This window comes from Trichomonas vaginalis, chromosome IV, assembly GCF_026262505.1.
Source record: "Trichomonas vaginalis G3 chromosome IV, whole genome shotgun sequence".
NCBI classification, from domain to species: Eukaryota; Parabasalia; order Trichomonadida; family Trichomonadidae; genus Trichomonas; species Trichomonas vaginalis.
Window position 1 is genome coordinate 33,266,771 of NC_067206.1, and position 12,439 is coordinate 33,279,209.

Consider the following 12,439-nt stretch of genomic DNA (forward strand, 5'->3'; position numbering starts at 1 on the left):
CGGCTTCCGCCTTCATTGAATTTGGCGCCCCTTATTGTTTCTGGACCGACAACGGTTCAGAAAATAGGGGCGCCTTTCAAGATCTACTTGATCTTTGGGGCGTCCAATGGCGGCATACAGACTCTCATTCTCCCTACCAAAATGGGAAGATTGAGAGATTCTGGCCGCCATTGGAGCGCTGCAAAGCATTCAGGCTATTCCTGCCTTTATTTGGAGTACAATAATAACACACCGCATGAAGATCTCCCAATTAATCCATTAACCGGAACAAATTACACGCCAAATCAAATGTATCAGCTGAAACCGAAATACACAAATGCAGATACAGAAAGGTTGTGGCAAATATGGGATACAGATACAGGCATGACCGCTGTTGACACATTCACAGCGTAATAATAAACATAATTTTTTAATTTCATTTTTAACAAGTTTTTTTAAATGTATGTAATGAATAATTCATTAGAATATGATAATGCACATTGTAACAGAATAGAACAATCACCAAAATTTTTTTGAAATTAAAAAATAAAAGTAAAAAGTATAAAGTAATCTAACCGAAAAAGATATTTAAAGAATTTTGGAAAAAACAGAATAAGGATAATGATATTATTTTAGATACACAATCGATGTATTGAAGAATAATCCGGTAAAATGATGATATAAAATTAGATTATTTTACAAGTAGCTAAAAGAATAAAACTATAATATAAAATAAATGAAGTTTAATGAAACAATAAAGGTTAAATAAATAATAAAGATTTTTATTTTATATCAGTATTGAGAAGAAGTAACAGCTGACACTTGGAAGACAACTTCTTTATGTCTAGAAAATTCTATCTTGCCTTTTATTTTTTTCTCGCTGTGAAACGTATTCGGTCATTTTTTTAAAAATTAATTTTTTGTTAGAGATAAGAGCTAAAACTCGGTAAACAACTTCTTTATGTCTAGAAAATTCTATCTTGCCTTTTATTTTTTTCTCGCTGCTGTGAAACGTATTCGGTCATTTTTTTAAAAATTAATTTTTTGTTAGAGATAAGAGCTAAAACTTTGCAGACAACTCCCCCATGTCTAGCAAATTTAACATTCGTCTCCCATTTTTATATTTGGTTTAGAATGTTCGAAAATGCGTAATATGGTCATTAATATTAATTGAAAAGAACCTTGAATTAATTCAAGCTGATCTCACAAAATATTTTAAATTACAAACTTTGTAGTTTGAATAGATAATTAGTATTAAACTCAAATAACTAGTTTATTTTTGAATAAAAATTATTTGAATTTATTCAATTTTGTGAATTTTCCTTCAAAAATCAAGTTTAAATATCTTATTTGCCATATAATTATAAATACAATGAAACAAATTCGAAATTGAAAAGAATGACTTTTTCTGTTCTTTCAATCATTCAATTTGAATTTTGCAATATTGGATTTCTCATTAAATAGCTATTAAAAACAACAAGCAATTTAACTTACATTCAAATTTATTTGTGTTATATTCAATCTTCTCAAAACTTATAATTTTCGGCTATAGCATGATTATATGCTATATAATATAATAAACCTATAATAGTATCATTCTTTCAATTATTTGAAGAGAAAACCGAAAAAATCTATTTTCGGTCTATAACAATAAAAACCGTTTGTTGATTTAAATGAAGCATACAATTTAAAATTAAGAGGAAAAGGTTTGACATGTATTTTTATGCATATTTAAACCAATAATAATCAAGTGTATACATTCAATAATTGAACTTGAAAAAATTCAATTCAATTATTTGCTATATGATTTATTCAAAAACTCCACTATCATATATCTTGATGAAATATTAAAATCGACTTCTTCTCAAATATTATAAGAATTAGTGATATTGGTAATTATTAACTATATTAATGTTTTTCTAATTTCTCATAAAATATTTTTCGACAAAAAGTCATTTTCAATTTCAATTTATTTAATTGCATCTTTTTATAACGTACTTTTACAATTTTATCATGTAACTTTGCTGCACTAAATAAAAATATTTGTATTATCAAATTGGAATTGACTATCGTTTTGGTTCCTTTTCAGAACTTCTCAATTCTTATTTCAATGTTTCATGATATTTTCTCATATTTCAAAATATAATTTGTTACAATATAGAATTATCATGAGTTTTCAATTTATTGTAAATGAATTCAATCTTTTTTTCGATTTATCCAATATATTTTATATTACTATTTATTATTATGATATATATTTATCTTAAGCTTTTTGTAAAGTTTTCAATATTTTCTTAGTAGTTTTCTAATCAAAAAATCTTCGATGTTTGAATCTTCTTCTTTCCGGCAAAGTCCTAAACACTTTTCTCATGATTTTAAGAATCAGCTACTCAGATTGATTCAGTATTGCGATCAGAATAATACCCAATTTTTTAAAATGACCAAGTTATCGACATATTTAGGATTCCATAAACGACGTTTTTATGACGCAATTAATATACTTGATGCAATTGGATGTTGCACTAGAATGGATAACGATACTTTTCTTTGGAATGGTTTATCAAATGTTAATACATTTATTCAACATTTAGTAGAACAAAATAGTGTTTATTCTGAAAAACAAGAGCTCGCAAAGATATTACCAGAACAAGATGTTATAAACTTAAAGATTATGACACAACAATTTATATTATGTTTTATTGCTTTACAGTATCAGCAACTTAATATCAAAGAGGTATCTAATTATTTTTCAAGAAACTCAGATCATTTTAAAACAATTGTGTGTAAATTATATCAAATCACCCACGTATTAACCTCTATTGGTATTATTGATAAAACCAAAAAGTCAGGAGAATATAAAATTAGCGACAATCTAATTTTCCCTATGACAGATACATATCCCTTCTCAATACCCGCTCTTTTGAAAAGGCAGGTTCCATGGAATTATTGCTCCAAAGTAATAGAAGAAAGGAGAACAGAATATAGAAAATATCAAAATAAAGATCTTGAATAAAAATGTTCTATTGTTTGATTTACATAAAGTATTGAATTTTCCCACAAATGCAAGGGTTTTTTGGATTTTTTAAGTGAGTTTTACCTTTTTTTATTGATAGGATCGCCTGGAAAGATTTGTTTAATATCAAAAACAATAAAGTCGAATTTGAACTTTACTGAAGGAAGATAATATTTTCCAGATCAATACTATGGATAAAATGGAAATATTTTCATCCTTTTATAAAAAGTTAGATCGAATACAGTTTTGAAAACCATATTGCTTATTGGAATATGATGAGAAAAGGATATTATTTTTAGAGAGAAGATCTATATAAGAAATTATGATAATATTGTAAAGTTGAAATACAATTAAGGCATTCAAGTGAATTGATAATGGATTGAAGAAAGATGTGATAGATTACTAAATAAATAAGAAGATAATAGTTTATCCATGAAAAGAAAAAAAAAATTCGAAGAAAAATAAGATTAAACGAATGGTTTTGCTATATTTCTAACCTGCACTGAAACTTGGAATATTTAATGCATTATGGGTAAAAATCGATCAAAAAATTAGAAAATATTAATTATGAGGAATCTTGTTAGATATTTTTCAGATTGCCCTAGTAGCCTAGTGGTTATAGCGTGTGCCTCGTAAGCGCAAGGTCGCCGGTTCGACTCCGGTCTGGGGCATTAAATTTTTTCATAGCGATTTGTAAAATTTCAATTATTCTCATTATTTTTTTGAAATGATTTTTTTAGAAGATTTCTCACATATTTTGAAGCATATCAATGATGAAGTTACTGTTGACATACTCTACAATAATCACATTAATGCATATCTATTACTTTCACCCCAATCTGCTTCGATTCTAAAATTTAATGATTCAGAACCAGAAATCAAATCGACATTTAACTTTACCACTCAACAATTGCAAAATGATATCTTGTGCGCAGCAACATTTATTGGGAAATTATCCTTTGCGTGCTTAAGTTCAATGGGAAAAATATTTTATTTTGAAATTGGTAAACAATATAGTGTTAATTATGTCAAGCAAATAATGATCAAAGAAAATGTACACTTTACATCCATCTCATCCTACAATGGATTCATTGCTGCAGGGGATAACCAAGGAAACTTTCGACTGATATCAACAGAATCTGTAAATTCTGATAATTTTTGCATATCCATTAGTTTTAAAGTCTGTGAATGGCCAATTAAACACCTTTCTCTTAGTTCAAGAAAAGGAATTATTTTATGTGCAGATGGATCTACAAAATTATTCAGCATTGATCGAACCATACTATCGAATAGCAAATATGAACTGAAATCAGCCATAATTCATACTTCTGGAGTTTCATTGGTTGCTGCTTCTCCAAAATCTCCATATATCGCACAATATCTTCCTTCTGGAGTACTACATATTACAAATTTCAAAAATTTTGACCAAAAAATCAATGGTTGTCCTCAGATTTTTAGTTTTGCGTTCAGCAGTGATGGACAAACGATAATTGGTGCAACTCATGAAGGTTTCATTGCATGGTCATCACGTTGTCAACGATTAAGATATCTCACAAGTCGAGATATTGCAAATTCCAGGTGTATTTGCGCTTCTCCGTCATATTTACTTGCGTCAATTAATTCAGGAATCGCTGTTATTCCTCTTTTGATATCTCCCATGAATAGAAGTCCTCTCCTCTTTACAGGAGACAAAATAATTGAAGCAAGATCTTCAACAAATGGATGTATTGCATTATCACATCATCCAAAAGATGTTGGAACAATCATTAATTGTGCTTCCGGTGAAGATGGTCGCTTAATTGCAGTTGTTGGCCAAAATGGATTTTCATTATTTGCCAAAGCAACTGCTAATTGGCATACACCTATTATCAAAGGAAGGTACCAACTAAAAGATGTTGATTTCATGGATAAAGTTCTTTGTATTACAGCTTTATCACTAAATGAAGTCAAATATGTCCTTTTACTTGCGAAATCAACAGTTACTCGCAATCTAGAGATCATCAAAACGTTCCCTCTTGATGGATGTCCAGTTTCCATCAGAGCTTCCTCAGAATCAGTTTGTGTTGCTTACGGAAAGACTGTAATCATGGTAGATGCGCTATTTAATCAGACAAAAATAGTATTAAAAGAAGATATAATATGCGCAGAACCTGTCTCTCCAACAACTTGTGTAGTTTTAACCAAAGATTTTAATTTACTTTATTATGCAAACGAAAAGGAAACAAAACTCCTCTCAAACATAATGTCCTTCTTCATTGACTCGAAGAATAAGATAATCTTCGCTCACAACGAATTCAAAATGCTTGCAGCGAAAATTCCTGAATTTGATTTCGTAACAATCAAAGAAAGTGAAGATATACCTATCGGAATCATTCCTGACCTGTTCGCGCTAGTAACTATTGAACCAGGTTCCACTTTACCACTTCATCCAGTTCTGACTTACTTCTTCAACAAAAAATTGATCGAGGAAGAAAAAAGTGTCAAAATTATTTCGATGTCACCTTTTTCACAAACCATCTTAATGCAAATTGCTGCAAATGCGAGTAGAGGAGGTAACATAGGAGAAGTAATTCCTTTTCTTAAGAAATTCCCTCAAAATTGGCCAATTATCATAACAGCCCTTTTAAGAACGCTGGAGCCACCAGACAGGGAAGAAGCGTTCAAGATAATTGGTCGTCCAACAGATTTGTTCTGTGAATTTACCCAATGTAAGATTGAAGAAAATAATAATCAAGATGCAAATATTTCTGAGCGAATTCCCCATTTCATATGTGAAGAAAAGCCGAATGAAGAATGTTTGCATAGAGGATCTTTGGTTTTAGAATTGATTTTTGCAGGAGATGGCGTTCCTCCTGCTCTTTCTGCAGCATTGTTCTTGTTGGAGAATTCTACTGATGTTTCTGATGATTTCCTTAGAGCTGTAAATGTTTTTGTTGCTGCTGCAAAGGAAATTCCAGAGAAACCTCAAGGCTTGACCGATTTAATCGAGAAAGCTGAAAAGTTATTGAATAAATGATAGCTAATTATTTTGTTTTATGCTTGTAATTAATAAAATGTATGAAATTTCACATAATATTTTGAGATTTTCCTTAAAAATTGGATAATTTATTAATAAATAGAGCTTCAATGATTTTAAGTTTTTGTATATATATTCATATTCGAAAAACTAAAGATAATTTCCAAATTTCGAGATTTGGAATTTTCATAAGCATAATCAAATGTAAAAAAGTATGTAAATATATCTTAAGCAATGTGAGTAGGTTAAAAATGTCTTGTAAATATTGTATATGTAAAACAAATAATTTTATAACTTTAATTAATTACAAAAATACTAACAAAACGTCTTAAATTGGATTGTCAGGTACAATAACTGTCTTAGATTCACCAGTTTCTGCATCAAGATATGACATTTCGTTGGAAACTTTTGGATACCTTTTAACATTCTTTGGAATTTCAGTTGGATCACCGGATTTAACGAAGACGAATATGGAGTAAAGCCAAATAATGTCCCATTCGCTGTAAGTCATAGCAGCTCCAGAGAAATCTTTTGTTTTCTTTGTGAGAAGCTTAATATATAGATCCTTGGCTTCTGGATTTGAATTGCAAGCCTCGTAATAAAACTCTTGGAAACCTTTATTGTAAACTAATTCGCAATTCTTGGCTTTGAAAAGATCTATTAAGACTTTTGGATGAACAAGGTATTCTTCGATGCTATTGACAGCATTCTTTAAATAGAAAATGTAGCCAGCGCCGAATGGTGGAATATTTTTGAGATCAAAGTTTCTTTTTGCGAGGTAGAGATCATTTGAGATCGTATCACTCGTTTCATCGCCTGGTGGGTATCTGTCGTATCTTTCTCTGAATAATCTGACGAGTCTGCATGCGTTGACTGTTGTTATTGAAATATATCTGCCGGGAAGTAACTGATCTGTTAGGTTTGCAACAGCTTTTTCTGCCATTTCTTGAGACTTGAAGGCATAATGGAGAGCAAACTGGCATGAAGAATAATGGAAAGTGATTTTTGGTAAAAGAGATTTGAGATTGCAGTTAAAAGAGTCGCCAATAATAAACTGAGCTTTAATTTTGTCTGATAATGGTTTGTATTTTCTGTAACACTCTTTAACAGATTCATCAGATATATCAGCAAATGCGATAAAAGCTGGATTTTTTAATTTGTATTTTGGTATATCGCCTCCTTTTCCACAAGCAAGATCTAAAATGTTTGCATTTTGCTGTGGGCAGTATTTGAGAATTAGCCAACTTTTTACCCAGTTGTTAAATTCACGAAGATGAAATGTAGAAGATTCTGCTCTTTCCTTAAGTGATGTTGTTTTGGTTAGATTATATCCATCTGCTACGGTATTAACAATGAAATCCTTTATAGACATTTGAAGTTTACAAATAGAATAAGTTTACATGTCAAATATTACTTGCTCAAAAGAAATAATGCACTCTTGTGCAAGAAATAGCATTCTTAGGGGAATATCCATGTGTTGTGAACATAGACTTTGAAAAAAATTAACTTGATCTGCTTTATCAGAGAAATATTTTACTTTATATTACTTAATTCATATATTTTCATTGCTTAATTAAGCATGTATGAGATAAAAATAAAAGTCCGCTATATGAATAATATTGTTACGTAGAAAATAATCTTTTATGGATTAAAAAATCATTTTGAGCATTAATTGATGCAAATTGTATTGTTAATGGTTCTAGTAAATTGTATTTTAAGTCACATATAGGTGCATTACAATGAATGAATATGGAACTGATTAAAATAGGTTAAAATATTATACCTGTTTCACAAAAGAAAATATATGCATATATGGGATTCTATAATGCTAAAAGAGTTAGAGAATTAATGAAGGGAAACTCGACAATTGAAGAGTTATAATACAATATCATAACAATGATCTCTTGGATAAAAGTATTTGTTTATTGATGTTTTACATATGAGCACATTGATTGAGATGTTCTTATCGCACTATCCACAAAGATTCAAATGGAAAATAGCAGATTCATGAAATTTAATTTATGATAAATTCTTTTTCATCTGTAGTATATTATTTTTAATCACTAGAAATATGAAGTTGTAAAAATGTCTTACATTTGTCACCTTTTCTTGGCAATTTTGAATTTTTTATCTCTTACCTGCCCTGAACATTATTCTATATAACGGATTGATGATTCAAAGTCTTTTTCAGGTTGAATCCGCTTCCCCTATCGATTTTGCATACTTTACAAATTAATATTGAATAGATACCAGGTCGATACTTTAATTTTGTATATCTCATGTAATGCAGAACTTTCCAAAATTTTCAATTGTGAAGAAAAAAATTCAATCAATTTGGCTTCATCTTTCATGGCAACACCCCATAACTCTGCTCAGGTTGGCGATTTCGCTGAAACAGTCCTCATGTGCGGTGATCCACTCCGCGCTAAGCTCATTGCTGAGACATATCTTGAAAATCCAAAGCTTGTCAACAATGTTCGTGGCATTCAAGGCTACACCGGCACATACAAGGGAAAGCCAATCTCTGTCATGGGCCATGGTATGGGCTTGCCATCAATCTGCATCTATGCAGAGGAGCTTTACTCCACATACAAGGTCAAGACAATCATCCGTGTTGGTACATGCGGCGCAATTGACATGGACATCCACACACGCGATATCGTTATCTTCACCTCTGCTGGTACAAACTCCAAGATCAACAGAATCCGCTTCATGGATCACGATTATCCAGCCACAGCATCTTTCGATGTTGTTTGCGCCTTAGTTGATGCTGCTAAGGAACTCAACATCCCAGCTAAGGTCGGTAAGGGATTCTCAACAGATCTCTTCTACAATCCACAAACCGAACTCGCACAGCTCATGAACAAGTTCCACTTCCTCGCTGTTGAAATGGAATCTGCTGGCCTCTTCCCAATTGCTGACCTTTATGGCGCAAGAGCTGGCTGCATCTGCACAGTTTCAGATCACATCCTCCACCATGAAGAAACAACAGCCGAAGAACGCCAGAACTCCTTCCAAAACATGATGAAGATCGCACTTGAAGCAGCAATCAAATTATAAGGACATTTCATTAGGGCAATCTAATGATTGGTCCTCGGATCTAAACTATTATCACCGAATTACTTTTAATTTTTAACCTTTTTAGTGATCGTTCGTTTTCAAATAAATATACCATTAATAAATGTTAGAAAAATGATGGATAAATTGTTTCAAACTAAGTTGTATGTAATTTTTTATTCGCTTATGCTTTTGAATCGACATAAATTTGTAAATACATGGATTTTAATTTTTATTTTAGTGCATACTTTAACCATTAGTTCACTATTCTTAATATAATTTAGTTTATATGATTTTGATTGTAGATTTATGATAGATGTTGCTATTTTTGAGGATATATTTAGAATTTTTTCCTTATAAATGTTAATTCACGATATACATAGTGAACATGCATAATTTTGATGCTAACTACCTTATCATTACTTGACTATTTTCTCCAAAAAAAATCGCAAAATAATAAAATTAATGCAAAACATAAGAATTTTGTCATTAAATATTGCAAAATGTAATTTTTTTTGAAAATTAAATCTCTAAAATCATATTAAATTATGTGAATAGATTATTGTTATATGTTGAGATCTCTTCAAATCTAATTCATGAAATATTTCAAATGATATTTTTTAAAATTTTCAAATAAGAATACTTGAAACAACCTTTTATCCTGAATACAAAGGATATTTCATTAAAGTTAGCTCGAAAATTTGACGACTAGAAAAGATCATTTTTTTGTCTGAGGACAAAAACACAATATTAGAGAAAGTTCGAGTTGCCTTGTAAATTGTTTCAATTGAATCAGAAATTTGTCATTTTTGGAAAATGATTCTAAAATTCCTCAAGACATTTATCAGAACAACTTTTATCTACATAGTAACGATGTTTTCCCCATATTATTTACTGACTTTCTTCGAACTCGTCATTTTCGCCTTCACTTTCTCTGATAAAACAAAATTTAACGATTTTTACGATTTTCTTTTAGAGTTACATACTCAGATGACGCCAATTATTGTTCTTTTCTTTCTTCTGTTCCCTTTTCTTCAGAATATTTTCAAATTCAGGGTGGTCCCCAAGACTGGATACAGAAAACAGAAATTCAATGTTCCAAATCGAGCAATAGCACTTATATGCCTCGTTTCCATCTACTCATTTAAAAAATACATGTATTTTTCAATTGGACTCTCAATATGTGGAACAATTGTGTATTATTTCGATGAACAATCAGACTTACCTGAAATAGCATTTACATTTGCACTTGAACTCTTAATGTTTTTCTTGAGCAAAATTTTACAAAATTATTTCAGAATTGCGTTCTTGGTTCCATCTATTGTCTTATCATTAGCTTTTCTATTCATCAAACGATTTCAATTATTACTTACACCAAATGATTTCACAGAATTTATAGTAACGCTATTCCAACAGTTTGGTGTTTTACTTTTCGAAATTGTTGTTAGCTACGGTCCAAGGAGACACGGAATTACAGGATTTTTAGCTTTATTCCTTCATTACGCAATTTATGTTGCATCATTTTATGTTAAATCCTCCATTCACTACCCAGCTCAAACGAAAAAGGAGTAATTATCGTATTATTTGTTTTTGTCGTTACCCTTTAAAATCTTCTATTTATTACTTTATTTGAACCAATGATTTTTCAAAACAGAGTAATTAAATAACCCAACAACCTATAATCTCCGCCAAATGATTAGGATACTTCTTATTTTAATCAAATAAGATTATATAAAAAAATTATTTTAATTTTGTTGCATATGAATGAAAACCAATGCAAAATAGTATTTAAATATAGGTATAGTGTAAAAATAATCTCTAGTTTTATGTTTTTATTGTAATTTAACTCTATAAATTATATTTAGTCTTTATTTTCTAATGGATCTGGTCCTTCATCTTCCATATCTTGGTTACCAAATTCAGGATCATCATTATCAGCGTTATCGAAGTATTGCAAAATGATATCAATTTCTGTTGAAATTCCAACGACATTATCCTCATCTTTGATGTTCAAAGGATAAAATTGAAGTAAATTGAAGTTGTCGATCAATTCGCAAATCTTTGTTGTCAATTTATCAATTGATGTTCCTTTTTTAACAGAAGAACCAAGGGACATTGTATCCATTTCTGTAAATAAATCGAGAGTATCCTTTTGCTGGGGAGAAAGAAGATCGCATTTTGAAAGAATGTTAAAATGTGGAATTTCTAACATGGTCATTGCAGAAAGGGCAACAAGACCACCACTGAGGAATTTCGATGGATCAATCATGAACTGTGAATCAAGAAGAAAGACAGCACAAAGATGGTAGCCTTTTTCTTGAAGCATAGCAATAAGTCTAGGAAGGATATTTAAGTGGGAGAAGAGTTCGATTTGTCCAGGGAAGTCTATGAGGAGATAATCGTATTCGTGCTCTCCAATTTCTGTATCAAACCATTCATAATCACTAACAACTTGCTCCATACAGTAAATAAGAGCGCCATTGGGTCCAAAACCGTGCTTGTTCATGACTTCTTTGACATTAATAGCTTCACGAATATCAATTACTGGGTCATAAAATAATTCATCGGCTGCTGGATCAAGATTTACACAATGAACAACACGCTTGATTGTTTCGTAGTGCTCGGCCATTCTTCTTATGTATGTGGACTTGCCGGAGCCCGCAGGGCCCATGACAATTTGTGCAAATCTTGTCGACATGGAAAAGTGAAAAATTTTAAAGACAATTCTGACAAATTACATGTCAAAAAATCAAATTTAAATGTTTTCTGGCAAATGATTCATATAGCAAAAGAATCAAATCAATGAAAAAATTACTTAGCTTCCAGAGAAGTGCATATTTTCACGTTCGATTTCCAAATACAAATAGATTCTTTTGAATTAATGTCAGCCAATTTAATTTATAAGCAGAGTTTGAAAAGTATGTCAACATTGGTTAATGTGAATAAGGGCAAGATATGGCGATGATTATTTGAGTTGTGAATCATGAAAATGCCAAACATTGAGAAAAAGCAATGTGAATAACTAGATGTGTCACTGACTAAAATCATTATGGTAAGTGAAGCAAGTTAGATTACGATTAATTTCGAACGAAATTTGAAAGAGCTAACTAATTCCGATCTTTCAATGCTAAGCACAGATCCCTGAAAGGGAACAAAATCGATTAATTTCGAACTTTCATTATTATAGTAAACCAATTTACAGTTTTTTTCAGAGTGTTGAAATTGAAAAAATTGACATATAAATTTCATTTGATAACGATTTTATCGATATTTCAATTATCTGAAAGCAACTGTAATAAACAGAAATTCATCAAAAGTGACAGCTCTCAATTTTTTGACATTTGTAAATTCTAAATTGAATGAGAAAAATGAAA

At 30.7% G+C, this 12,439-nt stretch overlaps 6 protein-coding genes and 1 non-coding gene across 7 annotated transcripts, besides 5 other annotated features; 5 read left to right on the forward strand and 2 right to left on the reverse strand.

The window, feature by feature from the left end:
- Positions 1–212: part of a mobile genetic element that runs on past the window's edge.
- A 576-nt stretch (positions 213–788) lies between these two features.
- Positions 789–1,628: a mobile genetic element.
- Positions 789–1,628: a terminal%2Cinverted (terminal inverted repeat of Banshee-A1 transposon ID:TVAGG3_0213580).
- Positions 1,629–2,308: 680 nt separating this feature from the next.
- Positions 2,309–3,041, forward strand: TVAGG3_0213590 (e2F-like (mammalian transcription factor) family; the record flags this gene model as incomplete). The annotated part of the gene is made up of 1 exon (XM_001323403.1): positions 2,417–2,992. One exon carries the CDS (start codon positions 2,417–2,419, stop codon positions 2,990–2,992), a length of 576 nt encoding a protein of 191 aa, XP_001323438.1.
- A 549-nt stretch (positions 3,042–3,590) lies between these two features.
- TVAGG3_0213600 lies at positions 3,591–3,663 on the forward strand. Its single transcript has one exon. It is a non-coding gene; the product is annotated as a tRNA-Thr (tRNA).
- A 56-nt stretch (positions 3,664–3,719) lies between these two features.
- Positions 3,720–6,035, forward strand: TVAGG3_0213610 (WD40 repeat-like family; the record flags this gene model as incomplete). Its single annotated transcript, XM_001323402.1, has 1 exon — positions 3,720–6,008. The coding sequence occupies one exon, from the start codon at positions 3,720–3,722 to the stop codon at positions 6,006–6,008; it is 2,289 nt and encodes a 762-aa protein (XP_001323437.1).
- Positions 6,036–6,275: 240 nt separating this feature from the next.
- TVAGG3_0213620 (mRNA (guanine-N7-)-methyltransferase protein) lies at positions 6,276–7,385 on the reverse strand (the record flags this gene model as incomplete). Its single annotated transcript, XM_001323401.1, has 1 exon — positions 6,337–7,380. One exon carries the CDS (start codon positions 7,378–7,380, stop codon positions 6,337–6,339), a length of 1,044 nt encoding a protein of 347 aa, XP_001323436.1.
- Positions 7,386–8,062: 677 nt separating this feature from the next.
- On the forward strand, positions 8,063–9,588 carry TVAGG3_0213630 (EcPNP-I-like purine nucleoside phosphorylase domain-containing protein; the record flags this gene model as incomplete). Its single annotated transcript, XM_001323400.2, has 1 exon — positions 8,358–9,068. One exon carries the CDS (start codon positions 8,358–8,360, stop codon positions 9,066–9,068), a length of 711 nt encoding a protein of 236 aa, XP_001323435.1.
- A 293-nt stretch (positions 9,589–9,881) lies between these two features.
- TVAGG3_0213640 (uncharacterized protein) lies at positions 9,882–10,637 on the forward strand (the record flags this gene model as incomplete). The annotated part of the gene is made up of 1 exon (XM_001323399.1): positions 9,882–10,637. One exon carries the CDS (start codon positions 9,882–9,884, stop codon positions 10,635–10,637), a length of 756 nt encoding a protein of 251 aa, XP_001323434.1.
- Positions 10,638–10,871: 234 nt separating this feature from the next.
- Positions 10,872–11,771, reverse strand: TVAGG3_0213650 (GTP binding; the record flags this gene model as incomplete). The annotated part of the gene is made up of 1 exon (XM_001323398.2): positions 10,927–11,763. One exon carries the CDS (start codon positions 11,761–11,763, stop codon positions 10,927–10,929), a length of 837 nt encoding a protein of 278 aa, XP_001323433.1.
- Positions 11,772–12,358: 587 nt separating this feature from the next.
- Positions 12,359–12,395: a mobile genetic element.
- Positions 12,359–12,395: a terminal%2Cinverted (terminal inverted repeat of Banshee-A3 transposon ID:TVAGG3_0213660).
- Positions 12,396–12,439: the final 44 nt, after the last annotated feature.